The 25,246-nt window shown below is 44.5% G+C and overlaps 1 protein-coding gene across 1 annotated transcript in view; it reads left to right on the forward strand.

Moving 5' to 3' along the window:
• HPSE2 (heparanase 2 (inactive)) overlaps nt 1-25,246 on the forward strand; it is a 563,007-nt gene that overhangs the window by 311,211 nt on the left and 226,550 nt on the right. Inside the window, exons 4-6 of the mRNA XM_029059340.2 lie at nt 1,598-1,771; nt 4,618-4,789; nt 19,743-19,790. Of these exons, the coding sequence (XP_028915173.2) occupies nt 1,598-1,771; nt 4,618-4,789; nt 19,743-19,790 (394 nt within the window). The remainder of the gene's footprint in view (nt 1-1,597; nt 1,772-4,617; nt 4,790-19,742; nt 19,791-25,246) is intronic.

A 25,246-nucleotide genomic window follows, 5' to 3' on the forward strand; every position in this document is an offset into this window, starting at 1 on the left:
TCTAAACTAAAGAGAGTGTTTAGGTTTTTTCTTCCTCAGATTTGAAATCTTGAAAGTTCTTTTGAAGACGTTTCCATGAGGAAAAGTTGAATAGTTTGGGGAAGAATAATTTGGGGATCATTTTAAGGTAAGGTGAAAACAAGTGGGGTTTCCAGTGTGGAAAGGGATGCATATATATTTAAATATGTATGTTTCTCTTTTGTTTTATGAGAGTGGAGGGAGGTTTCTGCAGCTAGATGAGTTTATGATTTTCATGTTTTGTGGCTAGAAATGAAACACCTGTTAGTACCCCAGTATATGTTGTTAAATTTAGTCCCCAAAGCAACACTTGCTCAGCCCTGTATCTAGAGATAAAATCATTGTGGAGAAGTAGCATGGCCTAGTGGATAGAGCAAGGGCCTGGAGTAAGAAGGTAATTGGTTCTAATCCTTACTCTCTCACTTGTCTCCTTGGTCAACTCACTTCATTTCTCTGTGCCTCAGTTACCTCAACTGTACAATGGGGATCAAGACTGTGAGTTCCATGTGAGACAGTGACTTTGTCCAACCCGATTTGCTTATATTCCGCCCAGAGCTTAGTACGGTGCCTGGAACTTTGTAAATGCTTAAGAAATATCACAATCATCATTACTATTATTATTATTATTCAACGATACGAACTGTCCTCTTACTTTTGAGATATGTGGTCGGGAATGCTTATTTTAGATCTGATGCACGGTGGTTGGTTAGCCCTATTCCAACCCTTCTGGCACTGCATAGGTATGTGTGGAGCTTCTCTAAGGCCTTCTTAGGAACATCTCCCCAAAGTGGTATCTGTAGGCAATCAGATCCCTGCAGGTTGACATCTAATGAAGTGGAAAAGTCTTCACCCACTGGTCTCAAATTCCTGATCGTGGAGGACAAGGGGTTCAGACTTTCCCTGGAAGCAGAAATTCCTGATCGTGGAGGACAAGGGGTTCAGACTTCCCCTGGAAGCAGATTTAGAGCAGACACGGTGGTGCCTACCTGCGGGGCCGGGGAAGCGGGAAGAGGGGCCCCGTGGGGAGCCGGGAATGCTCCGCCTCATGGCAGGATAACTAACGAAGCGCAGGTGTGCACACGGGGAGCCTCGAACAGATTAAGAGAATCACCCCCTGCCCGGTAGCTGGCCGAGAACTCAGCCTTCAAAGGAGCCGACGATGACAGAGAGTGGAGCCGGTGAGAGTTCCGGAGGGACCTGGATACCTGAGACCAGCGAGGAAGGAATAAATCATAGGGAAATAGGAAATTCTTTGATGTCGTCCTCACAGAGAGAGAAGGGAGCACTCCTCCACCCCGCCCCCCCGCAAACCCTGGGTAACCCAGGAGGACACACGAGAAATACCGCGTCGGAGTAGAGAAGAGTACATGCCAGGTTGGACTCTCTACACATTGATTGCAATGTCACGCTGTAGGGGCTTGCTTAATAGCACCTGCCAATTCACCTGAGAATGTCAAACTGGTTTCTCCTTCAAAAGAGAGTCTAAGGAGGAGTGAAGTTGAAAGCTTGTCTGTCACGCTGTTATTTCCGTAGATTGGAATCATTTGAGAGTTACAATCCTTTTTTTGCTTCTTCCCAGCCAGGTCTCTAGACAAACTTTATAACTTTGCTGACTGCTCTGGACTCCACCTGATATTTGCCCTGAACGCACTGCGCCGTAATCCCAATAACTCATGGAACAGCTCGAGTGCCCTGAGCCTTTTGAAGTACAGTGCCAGCAAAAAGTACAACATCTCTTGGGAGCTAGGAAATGGTGAGTAGCGATCAGCTGTGTTTGCTGGGCACTATCTCTATGCAGTGCCCTGGACTGAATCCTTGAGAGTCTAGATTAGAGGTGGTAGAAGATGTGGTCCCCTCCCTGAAGGACCTCGTATTAGGAATAATAATAATGACAGTGATGGTATTTGTTAAGGACTTACTATATGCCAAGCATTGTTCTAAGCATTGGATTAGATACAGAGTAATCAGATTGTCCCTCATGGGCTCACAGTTTTAATCCCCATTTTACAGATGAGGTAACTGAGGCTCAGAGAAGTTAAGCGACTTGCCCAAGGTCACACAGCAGACAAGTGGCGGAGCCGGGATTAGAACTCACATCCTCTGACTCCCAAGCCCGGGTTCTTTCCACTAAGCCAGGCTCCCCTAATCTCATGGAAGAGACAGGCTTGGCCTAATGGATAGCACATGGACTGGGAGTCAGGAGGACCTGGGTTCTAATTCCGGCTCCAGCATTTATCTGCTGCGTGACCTTTGGCAAGTCACTTCACTTCTCTGTGCCTCAGTACCTCATCTGTAAAATGAGAATTAAGACTGAGGGCCCCATTTGGAAAATGGACTATGTATAACCTGATTAGCTTTCGGTGACCCAAGCGTTTAATATAGTGCCTAGAACATAGTAAGTACTTAACGAATACCATAAAAAAGTTTTAAAATCTGCAGACAGGAGGAAGAAGTGCTGAGGAGAAGGGGAAGGATTCAAGAAAAAACTCAGGCAAGTTGCAGGTACTATAGGGGTGAAAGAATCTTTCCTTTAATAGAAAAGTGTCCCAGAAAGCAATTGGTTCTCAGGGCCGTGATCATAATTGTCACTGTCAAAAGCATTTATTAAGCACAAACCAGCATATGGGAGTGTGCTCAATGTTGAATAAAGCCAGTCAAATACATAAAGGCCTTGCTTTTTAGAAATTTGCTATCTTAGGAATTATGGTGATCTCATTCGAGTTAGACCCCTAAAAATGTTAAGACAAGAGATCCTAACCGTTGACTTCTCATCTGGACAATCACAATGGCCCCTCTCCCCACCAGGTTTTCTGGGAGCTGCCCAACTCCTCGGGACATTACATGGCTCAGGAAATTAGCAAGGCCTAGTGGAAAGAGCACAGGGCTGGGAGTCAGACATAGGTTCTAATCCCTGCTTTCCTGTTAGCTTGCTGTCTGATCTTGGGAAGGTCATTTTGCTTCCCTGTGCCTCAATTCTCCTGTTCTCCCTCTAAGTCTAAGTAGACTGTGAACCCCATACATGATGGGATCTATTTCCAACCTATTAAGTTGAACCACTCCAGTGCTTAGAACAGTGTTTGACACATGGTAAGTGTTTAACAAATACCATTAATAAAAAACTGGCAAGCACTGAGATTTGGTTATCAACTCTCACAGGCAGTGGGCCAGGCCCGGCTGTCTCCTGAAGAGTTAGTTGCTGGCCATTTTGAATTCCCCCTTCCTGGAGAAGAACCTTGAGCCCTTACTGTGCTTGTTTTGCTTCACACTTCTGGAGAAGAGAGGTCAGGAGAGTGAAGTTTATGTTGTTCTTCTGGGTAAAAGAAAAAATCCTCACTCCGGTCAAGAAAAATAAGCATTGCCAATGCTCTGCCAGCCGACTGGTGACATCTGCTCTAAGATCCTCAATCCCCTCCCAGACTGATTTATTTTCATTGCCAAAGTTTATTTACCCAACTGAGAAGTCTTGAATTACTTGCTCTGAAGCAAGTTTGTCATTCTCCTTGCTTCCCTGTCCCTCTCATTCCCTTTGCTAATTGAATTTGAAATGTCAAACTTGCTATTTTCCCAGCAATACGAGTGTGTGTCGAGGATGGGGCTGGGCTGGATGTCCTTGGAATCTGCAGATCCCTTGTTGTCTCCTGGGGTGACTGAGAGAGGACGGGGAGTGGGGAGTGGGGGCAGGGTTTTCTGGACATGGGTTTGTCTGTCCTTTTACTCCTCCAGTGTCATGTTGCAAAATTAAAAAGCCCTACTGCCCAAGGCATATCAGTCTCTGAGCACTTGTTTGGAGAGAGACTGGGAAGATCAGTCCAAGATTGGTGCCAACCTGGCCTCTGCCAGGCCTTAACAATAATAGTAATTATTATTATGGTATTTGTTAAGCACTTACTATGTGCCAGGCTCCTTTCTAAGAGCTGCGGTATGTACAGGGGAAGCAGCGTGGCTCTGTGGAAAAGAGCCTGGGCTTTGGAGTCAGAGGTCATGAGTTCGACTCCCGGCTCTGCCACTTGTCAGCTGTGTGACTGTGGGCAAGTCACTTCACTTCTCTGTGCCTCAGTTCCCTCATCTGTAAAATGGGGATTGACTGTGAGCCTCACGTGGGGCAACCTTATTACACTGTATCTACCCCAGCGCTTAGAACAGTGCTCTGCACATAGTAAGCACTTAACAAATACCAACATTATTACAGGATAATCGGGTTGGACATAGTCCCTGTCCCACATAGGGCTCACAGCCTTAATCCCCATTTTATAGATAAGGGAGCTGAAGCACAGAGAAGTGCCTTGTGACTTGCCCAAGGTCAAACAGCAGACAAGTGGTGAAGCCAGAATTAGAACCTATGAACTTCTGACTCCCAGGCCCCTACCCTATTCACTGCCCTGGAGCTTCTCTTTGACTACTCTGATGCCCTCACCTCCAACCACCCACTTCTCAGATATTTCCTTACTAATCCTCAAGATAAGCACCACTCAAGGCTCGGGTTGGAGACAAGCCTCTCCGTGGAGTCAGGTTTTCCTGACTAGGTGGGGGCCAAGCAGGGGGTGGGGACAGGAAGCCTGAACTGCCCAACCCTAATTCACGTGTCTGCTTTTAATCCAGAGCCTAATAACTATCGGACCATGAATGGCCGCGCGGTGAATGGCAGCCAACTGGGGAAGGACTACATCCAGCTGAAAAGCCTGCTGCAACCAATTCGGACTTACTCTAGAGCCAGCTTGTATGGACCTAATATCGGGCGCCCGAGGAAGAATGTCATAGCTCTCCTCGACGGGTAAGTAAATTCATTCAGCCCAAACAACATTTCGCCCTCCTGAAGCTGTCGGTGGATGGTTTCGATGCTTTCTTCCCCTTGGCTGACAGAAACAAAGAGAAGGTTCTTTTTGGTCTCCAAGGGGAAAGGAGTTCACCTTAAACCAGAGGTTTGCAACCTATTTTGAGATATTTTATTTCTGTGGCCTCAGGATTTCACTAGAAGGTCACAAACACACACTCTACCTCCACATCCTCCACCTGTCCCCATAGGTGGACCTAGGTTTTTCTGAGCTGGACTCCCAGCCCCATCATCAATGGTTATTTATTGAGTGCTTACTACAGCCAGCACTATACTAAGCATTCACGAGAGTACAGTACAACAGAGTTGGTAGACATGTTCCCTGTCCACAAAAGCTTAGAGTCTAGAGGGAGAGGTGGACACAAATGCTAGTAAATAATTTATAATATATAACAAATATATCTACATAGCTCACTCTTCCCTGGTCTCTGATAAGATGTGTGTGTTTCCGATCAGGTTGGGAAGCCCCAGAGTGGTAATTTCCTGAGCTATTTGTTCCACATAGCCTGTCCCCTCCCAGTCTATGCTCAAAATGAAAAACTGTCATCTCTGCCTTTCCCCCCTCATATATCACCCTCTTCACCACACTCCTCAAAAAATGTTAGTGGGAGCCAACAGAGGGAAGGAGCAGGAGCAGTTAAGGGGAACCACAACTGCTGCCTGTTCCCCAAAGTTCTTGCTTCTTTCTGTGACCCTGACAGAGCTGTGACTCTGTCACAGAGCTCCGGAGAGTCAGTAGCAAGGGCATCTGGAGCGGCTCATCCACTCCCTGTCTGTGGCTCTCTTGCCGTTGACCTCTCGCCCGCATCCTGTCTCTTGCCTCAAATGCCCTCACTCTTCATGCCGACCAACAATCACTCTCCCTAACTTCAAAGCCATACTTAGAGCACATCTCCTCCAAAAAACCTTCCCAGACTAAGCCCTTATTTCCTCTTCTGTTGCACGTCACTGTTACACTTGGGATTTGCATCTTTTATTCACCCTTCCCTCAGCACTTATGTATGTATCTGTAATTGTATTTATATTAATATTTGCATCTACCTCTAGAATAAAAGCTTGTTGTGGGCAGGGAACGTGTCTACCAACTCTTTCATATTGTACTCTTTCAGGCTCTTAGTTCAGGGCTTTGCACAAAGAATCCTCTCTGTAAATACAATTGGATGGATTGTTTCTCCAGATCTTGCCAACTATAATGCTTTCCTTGAAGGCTGTCCTTGAGATCTGGACTTACTGCAGAAGGTACATCCAGCTTCTTGGGGGGTTTCACCGTTCTCCCCAGTGAGCCATCCTCAACATGAAAAGGTTAACAGTGAATACCTAGAACACTGACAGCTCACCAGGATAGAGGCTATGAGAGCAGCCACAGAAACTCTCTGGGTGGGTCAACGGATGACAGCCTGATTCCCCAAAAGCTGAGGGTCGGAAAACTGAAAGGGGACACATCCAAGCATTTTAACGACACAGTGAAGCACAATGACACAACAAGGGACTAGTGAGTGACTGTCAGTTGGTCAGTCGTATTTATTGAGCACTTACCATGTGTAGAGCACTGCACTAAAGTGTTTGGGAGAGTAGCGCTTAGAACAGTGCTTGGCACATAGTAAGTGCTTAACAAATACCATCATTATGATTATTAAAAATTACAATATAACAGAGTTGAGGGTCACATTTCCTCTCCACAATGAACATACAGTCTAGAGGATGAGACAGACATTAATATAAATAAATTATGATGGAGAGACCACTCTAATGTGGCAGTGACTGGAATGGGGATATTCTCCTTTGAGCAAAGACTCCACAAAGATCTCGACACCAAGAGGAGGACTTGAAAACAGAGACAAGTAAATTCATCAAAAGACCAAGAGATTAGATTTTAAGACCCACAGCACAGAAGGGAGTCAGGCACCTGCCTTTTCAACTGTGCTCATGGACAAGGATCTTCAGAATAAAGGTCAGATATATCCTTTATTTATGAGGAGCATTGTGACCTAGTGAAAAGAGTATAGGCCTGGGAGGCAGAGGGCTGAGATTCTAATTTCAGCTCTTTCAATTATCTGCTGTGTGACTTTGGACAAGTCACTTAAGTTCCTTGTGCCTCAGTTTCCTCATCTGTAAAATGGAGATTCACCAATATCTGATCTCCCTCCTCCATAGCCTGGGAGTCCCATATGGGACAGGGACTATGTCCAGCCTGATTAATTTGTGTCTTTCCCAGTATTTAGAACAGCATTTGAAACATAGTCAGCATTTAACAAATTCCATAGTAATAATAATACTATATCTATTATATGTAGGTATGATACATATGTATACATGTATGCATACATACACACACACACCAAAGTAATGTGCATCAAAGTTTGGGATATCCCTTTTCCTGTTGTCCTGTTGTCATGAAACATGGCTCAGCTAGTAGAAATTGGCAGGAAGTTTTGGAAGCTTGCTAAATCCTCTAGAAATGATTAATTCTCCCAGAATGGGGAACAGGTCTGTAGTCTGTTATAGAAGGGACACATAACCTCAAATTCCGCAACTCTAGAGCATTCTTCCATACCTGCAGGTGTGTGAAATTCTCAGCACGTTAAGTCTACTTGATCTTTTAAGGCCAAAATGCTACCTTCGGAAAGAATCATTACTTTGTTCTCCTAACCACTTCGCTCACCTTAACCACACTACTTTACTGTCCTTGTCAAAACCCCAGATCAGTGGTGAGAAGACAAACTCTTTTGGATTCTGAGCAGATTTATCCCTGCTGATGTCAGATGTCTGTTGAATCCCTCCCAAATGCTTGACTTTTAGCCCTTGGAACTCTCTGTGTTTAAGCATCCTAAGTAAAGGGACTCTTGCTGATTTCCCAGTCGAGTTGATTCTTTCGTTGAATACTTCTTACTCTTGGGAATACAATCCTGGTGTCTTCCTCTTTGGAATTCTATCTATTATCCCCTTATGTTCCATGTTAATTGATTTCCGCTTCCCTTCCTAATGATTATATCTTTCCAGGGCTTCGGACATTGATCACATTCTGGTTTACAGGATTATAGTTTTGTTTATTGACCCTGGAAAGATTTAATTACCAAAAAGCTGGTAATTAAATTGTTCCCTCCAGTTATGTAAATATTTGCATTATGCAAATATATAATATAATGTAATTTGCAAATAGATGCATTAATGGGAGCAGAATTAGCAGGATAAAGGAAATCCTTAGGTAATCTTCAAACGCATTTTCAACTAAGAGTTTCAGCCATCTTCCCTTGTCATTATTCCTTTACCAGACATTTGCAGGAATGATTTGATTTGCATATGTCTTCTTTGGCCCTGTTCACTCCCTGTAGTAGGGGCAAAAAGCAGTGAATCAGCCAAAAGGCAGCTTCAGGAAAAGGTGACCATGCAGGAGATATGGGTAAATCTTAAAGAGTGGAGAGCTATTTCTCTGAGCGGCCTTCAACTTCAATTCTCCCTCTGTGTCCAAATGGAGAAATCAGTAGTCTTGCAGGGCAGGCTGGGCCCCTCTGTTCAATGAAGCAACATCTGTTAATCCATAGTGACTTTATTAAAGGGTCTGGTCTAGGGAGCTTTACCTCAGTTAGCTGGTGTACAGACTCAAGATTGCTGGGCTGCTGGAAGAGCCCCCTTCCTCTGGAAGACTTGAGGCTTCCACCCTCAATCCTGACATCTTGGATACACATGGCACAAAGGGGGTGTGTAGGTATTCTGAGGACCCACCTACCCATCCCAATATTTGCTTTCCTCCACCCATAGGCTCAGGTTGACTATGGGCTGCAGAGAAGCCCAACTGCCATATCACCTGGCTCCAAAATCCAAAGAAGTTCTCCAGGAGCTGGAGATGTAGAACAAAGCCACCGTTCCACTGCTCCCGGGCTACGGGACTCTCCTTGGAGCCTCGTAAGAGAGGGAGCCTGTGCTCTACTCTGCCCCTTCCCCCCCCCCCGACCTGGGCAAACGGAATCCATGGAGATTCCAGTATGAGATAATAACTGTGGCATCTGTTAAGCACTTACTTTGTGCCAGGCACCGTATTAAGCTCTGGGGTGGATATAAGCTAAGCAGGTTGGACACAAGCTAAGCAGGTTGGACATAGTCCCTGTCCCAAATAGGGCTCATAGTCTCAATCCCCATTTTACAGATGCGGAAGCAGAAGCACAGAGAAGTAAAATGACTTGCGCCAGGTCACATAGCAGGCAAGTGGTAGAGCAGGATTAGAACCCAGGTCCTTCTGACTCCCAGGCCCGTGCTCTATCCACTAGGCCATGCTGAGAGTGGGAGCTGGGACACTCCAGGGCCGGAACACTGTGATCGCTGAAGACTGTGCAACTCAGAGCACATGGGAGCGTGGCCAGGATTCTCCTGGGATTCCCGTTAAGCCTCTGTGAGCTGAGGGATACAAGACATTAATCTCCGCCTGGTAGGCAGCCAGCCCCTCGGGGGCTCTGATCTGGATTCTGAGACCATAGGCGGCTGGGCACTGAATCCACATTCCCAGGGGAGGGCTCCATCTTGGCCCACCCGCACCACATCCCCTGCAGGACTTCTCTCTGGCGAGCACACCCACTTCCTCTTGCAACCCACCAGGACCTGCAGTACTTATCTGGCCCAGGACAGAGTTCATATTGATTTGGATCACTGGGCTGTCATATGCCTGACCCATTTTCAGCCCCAGGCCTATTCCAAAGGAAAAGCAGTGCTAAGTCTCCAGCTACTTATTGTTTCTTTGCACGTGACAGTGTGCAGTGTTCCAAGCAGCTCAAATGAGGGGGAGAAGAGGGGACTTGGAAAGAAGGGCCGGGGCAATGTGTCAGTGGAATGAGAATGATCTAGGACTTCTGCTTCCAGCCAGGAAACCTGCTAATTCCACGCACTCCCAGTACAGTGGGAAGATCCACAGCTGGGGACGATTTGCGGGGCAGGGTAATTATCACAGTGTTATTCCTAATAATTGCTCTGTTTTGTTTCAACTGCAAAGTAGTTAAACTATTTAACCAAATTACAATGGAAAGGAGCAGATTCCTCCTTTCAGTTCATACTGGGAGAGACGTGTTCCATCTCCGTCTCCGGAGGGAGGACGGCTCTTCCAAACAGCTGTTCAGCGCTTACTGGTGCAATGTCGTGGCTACTGCAAGTTCCTGCTCCCCACCGGAGAAGGTTGCTGATAGCCAATTAGCCCCAACTCGCTCACTTCTTTGGTTCTTCCATGACCGGTATTCCCGCCCTCTTTGTTCGCTCCAGACAAGCTCCCATCCTGAGTTATTCTCCCTGCCCCGTCTTGACGGCCACCCCTTTTGTTGGCTGCGGAGAATTGTCTTTGGGTTAAGCTAGCCCAGTTTTTCAGGGCCCGGCGTTCCTCTGCTGAAGCTGATAGCACCAGCCGGGGGCAGCTGCAACGCGGTAGCTGGGAGCCAGATGGCTTCCTATAGCTCAGTGGTTCTCAGCCCCTCACTTCCAGGCCAGCAGGGACGGGACTCACCGAAGACAGACAAATTTTTGGTAGGGCTGTAGTACACTGAGACCTCTGAGCTCATTTCACATATGATTTATTTTAAGTTAGAATCCCATCTCCAGAAGCAGGAACTACTTAACCCTGCACAGCCTTAGCTGGGTCCACTCGCCTGAAGCCTTATCCTGGCTTTCCGAGATAATATTTATTTTAGGATTGGAGACGGCATTGTCTGGTGGAAAGTAACTAAAGCTGATCAGGAAATGTGGGTTCCTCTCCTGCCTCTGTCACTCATTGGCTTGGGCTAGTTACCTCATTTCTCCAGGCTCCGGTTTCCCTGGCTTCAGAATGGGGATAATATTCCGTGCCCCTCATCTCCTCAGAGGAATGTGGAGGGGGCCAACTGGATAACAAACTCCACTGAGGAATTGGTTTGTGTTCCTCTAATTAAAGCTAAGAACACAAGCTTGTGTTCTGAGCTGCAAAATCACCACCCGTCCTGTTCCCAACTACAATTCTGCTTCAGCCACCCCATGGGTAGGGGCTGCATGGTGCTCAGGGTCTTCTGGGACTAAGGTTCTGGAGCAGGCCTTGGCAGGGATAACCAACTGCACCAGGACAGGTCTTCAGCCAAATTTAGCATTCAGAAGAATTCTTCCTATGGCAATCAAATCCTGAAGTGTCTTTTTCCCCTTCACAGTATCTTGAAGATCTGACCTTTCTTCTTAGCCTCCACAGCCAGCTCTCTGGTTCAGGCGCTGGAGCATCTCACATCTGGTGTAAGGAAATCCCCTCCTCACACACCTCCCCAACTCCCTCAGGTCGGTCCAAAGTGACTCTGAGGAAATGAGTCTTCTGCCAGGCACTTTAACAACTCCCTTGCTGAAAGTCCTCTCTCAGACTATAGTCATTTGTGAAAACTATGGCCTCCTCAGTCTGGGTTCTAAGGAACTCCGCACATCTGCCATCATCCCTCACTTTCCCTTTTCTCTCTGGAGTCCTCCTTCCTTATCATTCTCCTCACCTCATTCTGGTCATCTCCTTTTTTGATGTTCCTAGGCCCGAATGAGTCTCTTGTTCCCATGAACCTCATCTCTTATGTTTTTGTATTATACTTTCCCAAGCTCGTAGTACAGTGCTCTGCACACAGTAAGCTCCTAATAAATATGATTGCATTGAATAAACAAATGAATCTCTCGTTCACCTCTCTGAAGACACTCCTTCAATCCCACTTTTCTTTAATGACACTTATTAAGCACTTACTATGTGCCAGTGTTCGGGTTATTCAACAAATAATCAGGTTGAACACAGTCTGTGTCCTACATGAGGCCCACAGTCTAATTCAGAGAGAGGAGGAGGAGGAGGATGATTTAATCTATATTTTACAGATGGCGTATCTGAAGCATAAAGAATATAAGTGACTTACCCAAATTCACAAAGCAGACAAGTGATGGAGCTGGGATTAGAACCCAGGTCCTCTGACTCCCAGGCCCATGCTCTTTCCACTAGGCCACACTGCTTTTCATCCAAAGACTTTTCAACAGGGATAAACTGAGGGAAGACTCTTCCCTCCCCTGAACAGTATCCTTCAAATCTTTGAAAGAGGAGGACATGATTATCATCAGGATAATTGCAAAGAATATTACTGTAAGTTGGGGGGGGGTATTCTAGGTTAAACGTGTTTGCTAGTCAACCATATTTATTGAGCACTTAACTGTGTGGAGAGAGCCGAACTAAGCATTTGCAAGAATCCAACAAAGTTAATAGATAATGTTGGTATCTGTTAAGCACTTACTATGTGCAGAGCACTGTTCTAAGCGCTGGGGGTAGACACAGGGTAATCAGGTTGTCCCCCGTGGGGCTCACAGTTAATCCCCATTTTACAGATGAGGTAACTGAGGCACAGAGAAGTTAAGTGACTTGTCCACAGTCACACAGCTGACAATACATACGATCCTTGGCCTTGAGGAAAGTGTAATCTAGTGGGAGAAAAAGACACACCAAAAAAATAGGAGAAGGAGGAAAAGTGGATACTTAGATGAGTAAATTCCTGAGTAACAGAGTACTTACCAAAATGCTGCCCAGGAAGTTGTGAGAGCATAGATGTGCACAAAATACTAAGGAGGTAGTTGGGTAGATAAGCCCTGGGGAGAGAAGAAATAATCAGGGAAAGCCTGCAGGAGTAGATGTGATTTCAGCAGGGTTTTGAAAGTGGGGAAAGCTGTGGTGTGGTGAATATGTTGGGGAAAGGAATTCCAGGCAGCAGTAAGGGGAGAAACAAGGCACAGTGTTTAGGTTAGCTGAAATGGAATGAAGTGTGTCAGCTGGGATGTAGTCAGAGAAAAGAGTGGACAAGTAGAGGGAGGTTTGCTGATAGAGGGTCTTAATGTCAGTGGCCATGGGTTTATGCTTGATGCAGGGAGCACTCCCCTGTTTAGACTGTGAGCCCATTGTTGGGCAGGGATTGTCTCTATCAGTTGCCAAATTGTACATTCCAAGCACTTAGTACAGTGCTCTGCACATAGTAAGCCCTCACTAAATACGATTGAATGAATGAATGAATGAACCCATTGAAGGTTTTCAGGTAATGGGGAGATTTGTTGGGGAGATGTGTGCAGAGTAAAGTCTTAGTAAAATGATGCTAGTGGATAGAGTGTAGGCCTGGGAATCAGAAGGGCCTCATAAGGACATCTGCCACTTGTTTGCTGTGTGACCCTGGGCAATTCACTTAACTTCTCTGTGCCTCAGTTACCTCCCCTGTAAAATGGGGAGTGTGACTGGAAGCCCTGTGTTGGAAAGGAACTGTGTCCAACCCAATTATCTCGTATCTACTCCAGAACTTGTAAACTCCACTAAACTGTAAGCTTGATGTGGACAGGGAATGTGTCTATTTATTGTTGTATTGTACTCTCCAAATCACTTCATACAGTGCTCTATACATAGTAAGCATTCAATAAATATGATTGAATGAATGAATGAGGGCTAAATAGAGGCAAAGCACTATAATAAATACTTGGGACAGTATAAGAGAGTTAACAGACATGATCCTTGCCCACAAGGAGCTACAAATCTGGTTGGGGAACAGATATTAAATTCATTTTCACTTAGGGTAGCAGCCAAGTAAAATGATTGGCACATATGTGCTGTGGGGGTAGGGAGGGTGTTAGTTGACTGACTTTGGAAATGGGAAGTATGGTTGTGTTGTCAAGTAGGATAAGAAATTTAGGGGGAGAAGAGGTTTGGGAGGGAAGATGAGGCAGTCTGCCAGAACATAAGCTTCTTGAGGGCAGGAATCATGATTACTAACTGCATAGTATCATCATCATCAATGGTATTTATTGAGCGCTTGCTGTGTGCAGAGCTTGAAGCAGCTTGGTCTAGTGGAAAGACCATGGCTTGGAAGTCAGAAGGGGTGGGTTCTAATATGACTGCTGTGTGACCCTGGACAAGTGACTTTACTTCTCTGTGCCTCATTTACCTCATCTGTAAAATGGGGACTGTGAGCCCTATGTGGGACAGGAACTGTGTCCAACCTGATTACCTTGTATCTACTCCAGCTTTTAGAACAGTGCTTGGCACATAGTAAGTACTTAACAAATACCACAATTATTATTATTATTGCTATTAATTATTAATAATAATAATGTTGGTATTTATTAAGCACTTACTATGTGCAGAGCACTGTTCTAAGCACTGGGGTAGATACAGGGTAATCAGGTTGTCCCCTGTGAGGCTCACAGTTAATCCCCATTTTACAGATGAGGTAACTGAGGCACAGAGAAGTGAAGTGACTTGCCCACAATCACACAGCTAAGTGGAAGATCTGGGATTCGAACCCATGACCTCTGACTCCCAAGCCCGGCTCTTTCCACTGAGCCATTAACAGAGCTGGCAGACACATTCCCTGCCTACAGCGAGCTTACAGTCAAAGGAATAAGGAGGAGGATTCTCCCAAGTGCTTAGTCCATTTCTCTGCACGATACCTTTGTTGGACTGAGGCGTTTTGTTGCACACCTATTGAGCTTGAGTTGTGAATGCAGCATTCAGATAGACATGCCTGGAGTCAAGAAGAAATGTGATATTATAGTGAGTGGGAGAGGTCAGGGTTAGCAAGGTAGATTTGTGAGTCATCTGCCCAGAGATAGTGGTGGAACTCATAGGAGTGGTTGGTATCCTTGAGGAAATGAATGTCAAGTGAGAAATGAAAGGGACTAAGATGGAACCTTGAAGGACACCCACAGTCACGGTTTCACTGCACCTCAATCTCAACTATCTCGCTGCTGACCCCTGGCCCACATCCTCCCTCTGGCCTGTAACTCCCTCTCCCTTCATATAATGTTGGTATTTGTTAAGCGCTTACTATGTGCAAAGCACTGTTCTAAGCGCTGGGGTAGACACAGGGGAATCAGGTTGTCCCACGTGGGGCTCACAGTCTTAATCCCCATTTTACAGTTGAGGTAACTAGGCACAGAGAAGTGAAGTGACTTGCCCACAGTCACACAGCTGACAAGTGGCAGAGCTGGGATTCGAAACCATGACCTCTGACTCCAAAGCCCGTGCTCTTTCCACTGAGCCATATGTGACAGACCATTGTGCTCCCCACTTTCAAAGCCTTATTACAACACATAGCCTCTAAGAGGCCTTCCCCGACTAGGCCATCATCTCTCTCCCTTCTGCATCACCTAGGCACTTGGATCTGAACCCTTTAAGCACTTGATATGTCACCCCACCCTCAGTCCCTCAGCCCTCACTACATACATGAAGCGGCGTGACATAGTGGATAGAGCACAGGCCTGGGAGTCAGAAGGTCACGAGTTCTAGTCCCGGCTCTGCCACCTGTCTGCTCTGTGACCCTGGACAAGTCACCGCACTTCTTTGGGCCTCAGTTACCCCATCAGTAAAATGGAGATTAAGACTGTGAGCCTCAACAGAGACAGGGACTGTGTCCAATCTGATTTGCTTGTATCCACCCCAGTGCTTAGTACAGTGCTTGGTACATACTTAGCCCTTAACAAATACCACAGGTATTATTATTATATCATCCAGATTTTCCACATGTCCACCAAATCTATTGCATTGTACTCTCCCAAGCACTAAATACCAATCAGTCAAATAACATTATTTGATTGAATGGTTGCTCTGCACACAGTGAGCACTTAATAAGTACCATTGTTTGACTGATTGACATAGGAAGAGCAGGACAGTGAGACTGAAAAGAAGAGGCCAGAGAAGTAAGAAGTGAATGAGGAAAGAAAAAAGTCAGTAAAACAAGTTAGATAGTGTTTCTAGGAGAAGAGAGTAATCCACAGGGTCAAAGTCAGCTTAGAGGTTGAGAAGGAATAGGAGAGAGTTGAATCCATTAGATTTGGCAAGGAGGAGGTCATTAGTGATCTTGGAGAGAGTGGTCTCTCTAGAGTGAACAAGGTGAAAAGCAGATTGTAGAGGATCAACAAGGGAGTTGGAAAAGAGGAAATGGAGGCAGCAGGTGTGTTGTACAGAGGTTGTTTGAAGTGGCTGGACTGGAATGGAAGCCAGGAGATGGGGCAGTAGCTGGAAGATGTAGCATGATTTAAAGAGGGTTTTTTTTTTTAGGATGGGGGAGATGTGAGCATATAGAAGGCAGAAGGGAAAGAGCCATCAAGATAGTGAGCAGCTGAAGATGATAAGTGGGGAAGGAATCAATTGGTATTTGTTGAGCATTTAGTATGCTGAGAGCACCGTAGTAAGCGCTTGGGAGAATACAATTCAACAGAATTAGTGGACGTGTTCCCTGCCCAAACAAGATTACAGTTTAAAATTAATAATAATAATGATGATGGCATTTGTTAAGCGCTTACTATGTGCCAAGCACTGTTCTAAGTGCTGGGGTAGATACACGGTAATGAGTTTACAGTCTAGTGAAGGGACTTAGGGAAGAAGAATGGGTGCAGATGTTTTTATAAGGTGAGAAAGAATGGGATCAGAATTAATCCAACAATAAATATATCAATGGTAATAATAATAATAACAAATGGTGGCATCTGTTAAGCACTTACTATGTGTCAAGCACTGTTCTAATTTCTGGGTTAGATAGAAGGTTATCAGGTTGTCCCACTTGGGGCTCACCCTCTTTAATCCCCATTTTACAGATGAGGGCACTGAGGCAAATAGAAGTTAAATGACTTACCCAAAGTCACACAGCTGACAAATGGTGGAGGCAGGATTTGAACCCATGACGTCGGACTCTCAAGCCTGTGCTCTTTTCACTAAGCCACACTGCTTCTCTAGTTACTGAGCACTTCCTGCGTGCCGAGCCTTTGAGTACTCCCCAAGTACTCTCAAGTACTAAGTACTTGGAAGAGTACAACGTAACAGAGTTACTAGACATGTTCCCTGCCACAGCGAGTTTACAGTCTAGAGGAAGTACAGATAGAGGGACTGGATTGGGAAGATGACAGGAAGAGTTTGGGAGGGGGTGGGTAGATAGAGAATGTGTGTGTGTGGGTGTGAAGTGCAAACTCTTCTATTCAAATATAGGGTTAATGCTGTTGAATTTTATTCACGTATGTAGACCTATGCATGACCAACAAGCCCTTGTACCTGAGGGAGATTGTGGGCTTAGAATGTTTCACATGCCATTTACAGTATAAATTCCTCTGGATAGCACTCTTTTCTGTACTGCAGTCCAATTAATTTAAGCCAAGGAAAAGCAAAGTGGTCTGCAGTCATCATAGAAGATGCCCTGGATCATTATCCAGGACTTTCCTATTTGCAGGTTACAGTTTTCTCTCTTTTTCTAGAACAGTTATTTAGGGTGGCTCTTGTTCCTTGGCTCGAGGAGGTATTTCACATTACTGTGTATTTTGCCTGGACAAAAGGAACTCACTCAGGCTTCCTCACTGTTGGAACCTGAGAGAACATGGTGTGGGGGGGACAAATTACCTATTGTGAAGGATTTATCGGCTTTCCCTGGGAGCCGGATTCATAGTGCAGCACAGAACAAGGAAATAAACCAAAAAGGCCAGGAAGAAAGATGTCCCTTATTCGAGGAGAGAGCTGCAATACTCCCTGAGGGAGACGGCCTGACAATATTTCAGACACGTCACGCCTGCAGGTGGATCACGAAAGAGAACAATCCTCCCAGATCTGGGGATCCTCGGGGAGGAGAGAAATGGTTGAAAACATAAGGGGATATTTTTGTTGTTATTTATAGCAGTAATTCAGGCCTAAAGGGGAAGGCTACCAAATGCTGAACTATCTGCTGTTGCACAGATTTGTCTCTCTTATTTCCTGCTTCATTTGGAGGGGTTCCCGCCTCTTTCCTCTCAGAGTTGGGCATCAACCTGAGAGGAAGCACTGTGCCTATCTGTTTCTCTGAATAAGGCCACCCAAAAGGTTATCCATTGGGCACGAGACCTTGGAAAACCAAGCTCATTGCTTCCTGGCAGGTTTAGACGTTGGCCTGAACATTGTCAATGGATCCACGGTGATCTTTAGATTTCAGATTCGGCAACCAAGCTCCAGAAACCAAAACAGAATCAGTCACCCAGAGTTACTGGTAATCCCAATTTCTGATTTAAGATCCCCCTGCTTTGCAACATATTGTTTTTCCTCCGGGATCGGTATTCTGCATATCATTTCATCTTTAAAATTTCTCTTGCATAGCATTTTGTATACGTCTAGAAATTAGTTCGTTTTTCTACTTGAACAACTTAGAATTTAATGCCAAGTATCCTTGCTAAAGAGATCTGAGGGTGTGAGTCAGAGAAATGAGATGGAAAAGATCTCTTGAGTGTCTCTCTAATGGGAGCAGTGTTCCTACCCCGATCTTGCGATGGCATCTGTAAATGTAAGGGAAAGATACAAAAAGAAACTGTGCTTCCAGAGCCATATCAGGGATTCTCTCCAATGATTTGATTTGAGTGGAGAAAATAGGGACGCAGCATAGAAAGAACACAGGTCTAGGAGCCAGGGAACCTGGGCTCTAATCTCAGTTCTGACACTTTTCTGCTGTGGGACCCTGAGCAAGTCATTTAACTCTGCTGTGTGTCAGTTACTTCCTCAGCAAAATGGGGATTAAGACTGTGAGGGTCATGTGGGACAGGGACTTTGTTCAACCTGTTTATCTTGTATCTATCCCAGCACTTAGTACAGGGTCTAGCACATAGTACGAGCTTAGCAAATATCACACAGAAATGAGAATGGAATAGAAGGAGGATTTTCTCCTTGTTCTGCCATGAGGACTAGGAGAAAATAATTTATAACTTAAACTTAATAATAATAATTGTGGTACTTGTTAATTTCTTATTATGTACCAAGCACTATTCTAAGCTCTGGGGTAAAATACAAGTTAATCAGGTTGGACACAATCCCTGTTCCACATGGGGCTCACACTCTTATCCTCATTTTAAAGGTGAGGAAACTGAGGCCCGGTGAAGTCAAGTGACTTGCTCAGGGCCACACAAAAGACATGTGGCAGAGCCCTGGACTAGAACCCAGGATCTTCTGACTCCCAGGCCCGTGCTCTATCCACTTACCCATGCTGCTTCTCATAAGTTTCTCATAACCTTCAACTACTGTGGCCTCTAGTATTCCTCCGGACCAGAGGTCAGTATTTTAAAGATTTGAAAAGTTAACTGAGAATATAATTCTCAGATCTATCTTCTACCCAAGTAAACCGATTAACTTTTCAAATCTAATTTCCCCCATTGTAATTTGGTTGTTATAACTTGCAGAAGGAGAATCAAGGGCTCTGCCCTCTTTGCCCATGATTAGTCTGGCCAGACAATTCTGTAAGACCTACTAAATGTATATATTCCGTTTAGAATGAGAAGAACTAAGCAACCATGAAGGTAATTTCTAAAAGTCTTTAGGCCTGAAAAATCCCAAATCTAGTGTCAGAGACACTGCAACTGAGGTCAGTACTGTCAATTGATCGGTCAGTCGTATTTATTGAGAGCCTAGTGTGTAGAGCACTGTCCTAAGAGCTTAGAAGAGTACAATATAACAATACACAAACACACCCCTGCCTACAGCAAGCTTACAATCTAGAGAGGAAGAAGGGTTACCTCCCATATCCAGAATAGAGCAGATGGAATCTGAATTAGGCCTGTTAGACCCCCTGCCACCACCAATGTAATAATAATAATAATAATGTGGGTATTTGTTAAGCACTTACTATGTGCAGAGCACTGTTCTAAGCGCTGGGGTAGATATAGGGTAATCAGGTTGTCCCACGTGAAGCTCACAGTTAATCCCCATTTTACAGATGAGGTAACTGAGGCACAGAGAAGTGAAGTGACTTGCCCACAGTCACACAGCTGACAAGTGGCAGAGCTGGAGTCAAATCCACATATTTATCTCATTTATCAATATCAAATCCACATATTTATCTCATGGTCTTGTTAGATGTGTTGTCTCTTATTTTTAGGTTCATTCACTTTCTCCCTCTGTTTTTCACAGGTTCATGAAAGTGGCTGGGAGCACTGTGGATGCTGTTACCTGGCAACAGTAGGTATTAGTCACTCTTAGTTTCTTTTCCTTTTGTGACTGATGTGGAATATAAGGAACTAATTCATACTTACTAAGCCTGCGCTTGAGTCTTCTCCGAATTGTCCACTGTTCCATAATACCATAAAAGCACTGTTTGGAGAGTAAGCAATGTCTTCCCCTCCTATCAATGATGTGTAGGTCTTGTCACTCTCAAGACACTTGGGATTTGGTTACTTGATTAAATTCTTGGTGAGTGCAAAGGCAGTAGGAATCTGGGGTTTTCTACAGGGGATAACTTCCCTTACCAACCACAATCTCTGTGGCGTGCATATGATTCCCACAGCTATTTCAACTAGGCGAGACACAGGATAGGGTTGATTATTCTAAAGGGCAAATCAAATGAAAAGCAAACCCCTGATGCTACCTAGAGTGGAAAAGAGGAAGATGCTCCATTAACCTGAAGATAGTCCAAACAGGAGACAAACTTAATTGAACAGAAACAACGTGACCTGTAGCAAAATCAGGTTGGCTCCGTGGGGAACTGGAATCAATACCAATCGATCAATGACATTCACTGAGTGTTTGCTGTGTTCAGAACATTGTACTAAGCACTTGATGGAGTATAGTACAGCAGAGTTGGAATAAATGATCCCCACCCACAAAGAGCTTACATATGAGAGGAAAAGATGGGCATTAAAATAAATTATGGGTAAGGGAAATGGCACAGTGCAAGAATATGCACATAAATGCTGTAGGAGTAGGGTTGGGATGGATATCAAGTGTTTAAGAGGCACAGATCCATCTATGTAGAAGAGAATAGAGAAATGGTATATTTCTTGTGGTATTTGTTAAGTGCTTTCTATATGCCAGGCACAGTTCTAAGTAAGCACCGGACTAGATACAAGGTAATGGGGTTAGACACAGTCCCTGTCCCACATAAACCTCACAGTCTTAATCACCAATTTACAGATGAAGTAACTGAGGCACAGAAGAGATTTGCCCAAGGTCATATAGCAGACAAGCAGCAGAGCTAGGATTAGAACCCAGTTCCTACTGATTCCCAGGCCCAAGCTCTATCTCCTAGATCTCACTGTTTCTCAGAGTGGTTTAGTTAGACTTAATCAGAGAAGGCCTCTTGGAGGAGTTGTGTTTTTTAATAAGGTTTAGAAGGCGGGGAGAATGATGTTATGTCGGATATGTACGCATATGACTATGAATATCAATATGCTTGTGTGTACATATTCATAATTTATCTATTTTAATGTCTGTCTCCCCCTCTAGGCTGTAAGCTCCTTATGGGCAAGGAATGTGTCTTCTGAATCCCTATCCTGAGTGCTTAGAACAGTGCTATGCACACAGTAAGCGCTCAATAAATATAAAACTCATAGATTGATACTTTGAAACTGGGCCAACTGCTCACCCCTGTTCCCTCCTAAATTCCTGTCCAATGCAGAGCCCCTTCTTACCATATTTCAAATCCACTGGTGTCTCTCATAAGCAGCTCTATTTTCTGTATCCATCTAGTGCTCATCCGGTATTCTTTGACTATCACTTAATAACATTTCTTAAGCTCTTGGTTCAGACCTGGTCGGTTACCCACAGGAGGTCTAGGAAACAGGGAAAAGTCAACAGTTAACAAAAAATCAGAATAGGTGAAGATGAAAGTCAACGACTGAACCGAATCAGCAGCCACAACAAAAGAAAAACATAACATTCATAACAGATTGGGAGAGAACATATGGAATTTGCAAGCACAGGAAGTTGTGCAGGCAAAAAATGTCAGTAGGTTCATTAGAGGTTTTGCTAAATTCATGGGCAGTAGCCCATAATGGACTATTATATAGTAAGTTGGGGATTTAGAGGAGAAAATTAGAGATGCTAACTGGCACGTTCACTCCCATCAGGATAAATGTCAATGGGTGGCTTAAAAGAGCATAGAGCTGCTTGTCAGGAGAAATGAGCTCTTACCCAGCCTGCCATTTGCCTGTTGAATGATCATGGGCGAGTCACTAAATGTCTCTCTGCCTCAATGTCCTCATCTGTAAATTGGGGCTAAGATAGCTGTTCTCCTGTCCTCTTTGACTATGAGCCCAGAGTAGTACAAAGACTCTGTCCAATCCCCTCATATTGTATCTTCCTTGCCTTGATTCTATTTAGTTGCCATTGTTTTTACGAGATGTTCTTCCCCTTGACTCTATTTATTGCCACTGTTCTTGTCTGTCCGTCTCCCCCGATTAGACTAAGCCCATCAAACGGCAGGGACTGTCTCTATCTGTTGCCGACTTGTTCATCCCAAGCGCTTAGTACAGTGCTCTGCACATAGTAAGCGCTCAATAAATACTGTTGAATGAATGAATGAATGAATCTTCCAATAAAGGTTAGCAAAGCGCTTGACATGTAGAAAATGTTTAACAAATGCCAAAGTGGGAACAGCCACTTTACAGTTCCTCCAAGTAGGTAGATGACAACATGATGATTTTCACTTTTTCAGGAAGTAAGTAACGGTGTCATTTCTAATGATAATAATAACAATAATAATAATAATAATAGTAATTCTGGTATTTGTTAAGTGCTTTCTATGTGCCAGACACTAAACTAAGCACTGGGGTGGATACAAGCAAATTGGGTTGTACACTGTCCCTGTCCCATGTAGGAAGCAGCGTGGCTCAGTGGAAAGAGCCCAGGCTTCGGAGTCAGAGATCATGGGTTCGATTCCTGGATCTGCCACTTGTCAGCTGTGTGACTGTGGGCAAGTCACTTAACTTCTCTGTGCCTCAGTTACCTCATCTGTAAAATGAGGATTAACTGTGAGCCTCACGTGGGACAACCTGATTACCCTGTATCTTCCCCAGCGCTTAGAACAGTGCTCTGCACATAGTAAGTGCTTAACAAATACCAACATTATTATTATTATTATTATTATTATGTAGGGCTCACAATCTCAATCTCCATTCTACAGATAAGGTAACTGAGGCACAGAGAATAATAATAATAATGATGGAATTTGTTAAGTGCTTACTATGTGCCAAGCCCTGTTCTAAGCACTGGGGGAGATACTAGATTACCAGGTTGTCCCAGGTGGGGCTCATAGTCTTAATCCCCTTTTTCCAGATGAGGTAACTGAGGCACAGAAAAGTGAAGTGATTTGGCCAAGGTCACACAGCAGACAAGTAGCGGAGCCAGAATTAGAACCTATGACCTTCCGACTCCCAGGCCCATGCTTTATCCACCCATGCCATGCTATTTCCAAGTCCCTGGTTGATGATCAGCCTAGCCAAATTTCATCCCACTCCTCTCCTCTTTAAAATTTCCCCCTTAGTTCTCTCCACATTGGTTTTAAATATTTTTTTTCTCATTTCCCACACTTCTCATGCACTCTCTCTGAAGCCCATTGATAGGAGGCCAAAAAATTTTCCAGGGATCTGGGGCAATCAGGAGTGGGCAGGATTATGGAAGGTTGTTTATTGTGAAATTGCCAAGAATTGGTTTGCATTGCGTGAGGCAGTTTCCTTGCTAACCTCCTTGCCTCCTGACTCTGCCTACTCTAGTCCTTACTTCACTCTGCCGCCTGATTCATTTTCCCAAAAAAGCACTCAGTTCATGACTCCCCTCTCCTCAAAAACCTCCACTGGTTCCCCTTGCGTCTCCACATTGAATAGAAACTCCTAACCATTGACTTTAAAGCATACACTCAGTCATCTCTCTCCTTTATATCATTAATCATCAATGGCATTCATTAAGAGCTGACTGTGTGCACTGCACTGTACTAAGCACTTGGGAGAGTACAGTACAATATGACATGTTTCCTGCCTACAAAGAGCTCAAAGTCTAGAGGGGGAGACAGACATTTATTTATTAAAATTACATTTACAATGTAATTTATAATATAATGTGCATATGCATTGGTAATTTATTTTTATATCTGCTTCCCCCTCTGATCTGTAAGATGCTTAAGGGGAGAGATCATGTCCATAGACTGTATTGTGTTGCACTCTCCCATGCACTTAGAATGGTGATCTGTACACAGTAAGCTCTCAATAAATACCACTGATCAATGCCACCCCAGTATAAAAACATGCAGGTTTACAGCTCTCTTCTCTGCCTAAATTCAGAAATTACCTCCTTAACTCTCCGTGTCTGTGAGACAGGTAATGAACAGGAATCAGTCTTGTTCTTTGCAGAAATCTGGAGCCAGAGAAACAAAAGAAGTGAAAATAGTCCAGTGCCCCCAGGCCTTTGTTCCACTTGGGAGAACCATCCATATATCTGAGCTCCCAGGGCAGTCCATAATAATAATATTAATAGTGGTATTTGTTAAGCAGCGTGGCTTAGTGGAAAGAGCACGGGCTTGGGAGTCAGAGGTCATAGGTTCTAATCCCAGCTCCTCCACCTCTCTGCTCTGTGATTTTGGACAAGCCACTTAACTTCTCTGTGCCTCAGTTACCTCATCTGTAAAATGGGGATTAAGACTGTGAGCCCCACATGGGACAACCTGATTACCTTATATCTACGCCAGCTCTTAGAATAGTATTTGGTACATAGTAAGCACTTAACAAATATCATCATCATCATTATTATTATTAATATTATTATTATTAAGTACTTAATATATGCCAGGCATTTTACTAAGCTCTGGGGTGAATACAGGCAAATCAGGTTGAACACAGTCCCTGCGCCCTGTGGAGCTCACAGTTTCAATCCCCATTTTACAAATGAGGTGACTGAGGCCTAGAGAAGAGTAGTGACTTGCCCAAGGTCACACAGCAGACGAGTGGTTGGAGCCAGAATTAGAACCCATGACCTTCTGCTCTCAGGCCTATCCTCTGTCCACTATTCCATGCTGCTTCTATTGCCCGCTGTCCACTAAGGTCATGCTATCTTGCTTCAGTATATGTTGCCCAGTAATATCAGAAAATAGAAGGAAGGACTGCTGACTTTAATACATTAATAAACTTGGCATGCAGCCAACAATGGGCTCTTCTGTGCCCATCCTTCCTGGGTTAGTTGCTCATCTAATCCTTAGCAGTATAGGATTTTGATGCAAAGAGTCTCAATTCACAGACCGTTGAAGAAAACAAATAGCAGATATTGCAGCAATTCATTCCAGCAGTATTTATTCAGTACTTACTGTGTGTAGAGCACTATACTAAACACTTGGGAGAGTACAGTACAACAATAAACGGACACATACCCTGCCCACAACAAGCTTACAGTCAATGGTATTTATTTTAAACAAGTGAAGCCAATTTTTCTGGGCTAATGTCCCGCTCCAGCTACAAGGGGACACTGTCTCCGAGTCCCCATGAAGATTTGCTGAGGTGATCGAGAAATTTGCTTCCCAGCCCCCTAAAGGAGAGGGGCCGTGTCCAATTCCTACCTGTTTTTTGCTTCCCAGTGCTCAGTACAGTGCTCTGCGCACAGAATAGGCACAGGAATGCTGGCGGGTACCACAGTTGGGGTAAACAACTCGGGCA

The sequence above is a fragment of the Ornithorhynchus anatinus genome, chromosome 3 (assembly GCF_004115215.2).
Source record: "Ornithorhynchus anatinus isolate Pmale09 chromosome 3, mOrnAna1.pri.v4, whole genome shotgun sequence".
Classification (NCBI taxonomy): domain Eukaryota; kingdom Metazoa; phylum Chordata; class Mammalia; order Monotremata; family Ornithorhynchidae; genus Ornithorhynchus; species Ornithorhynchus anatinus.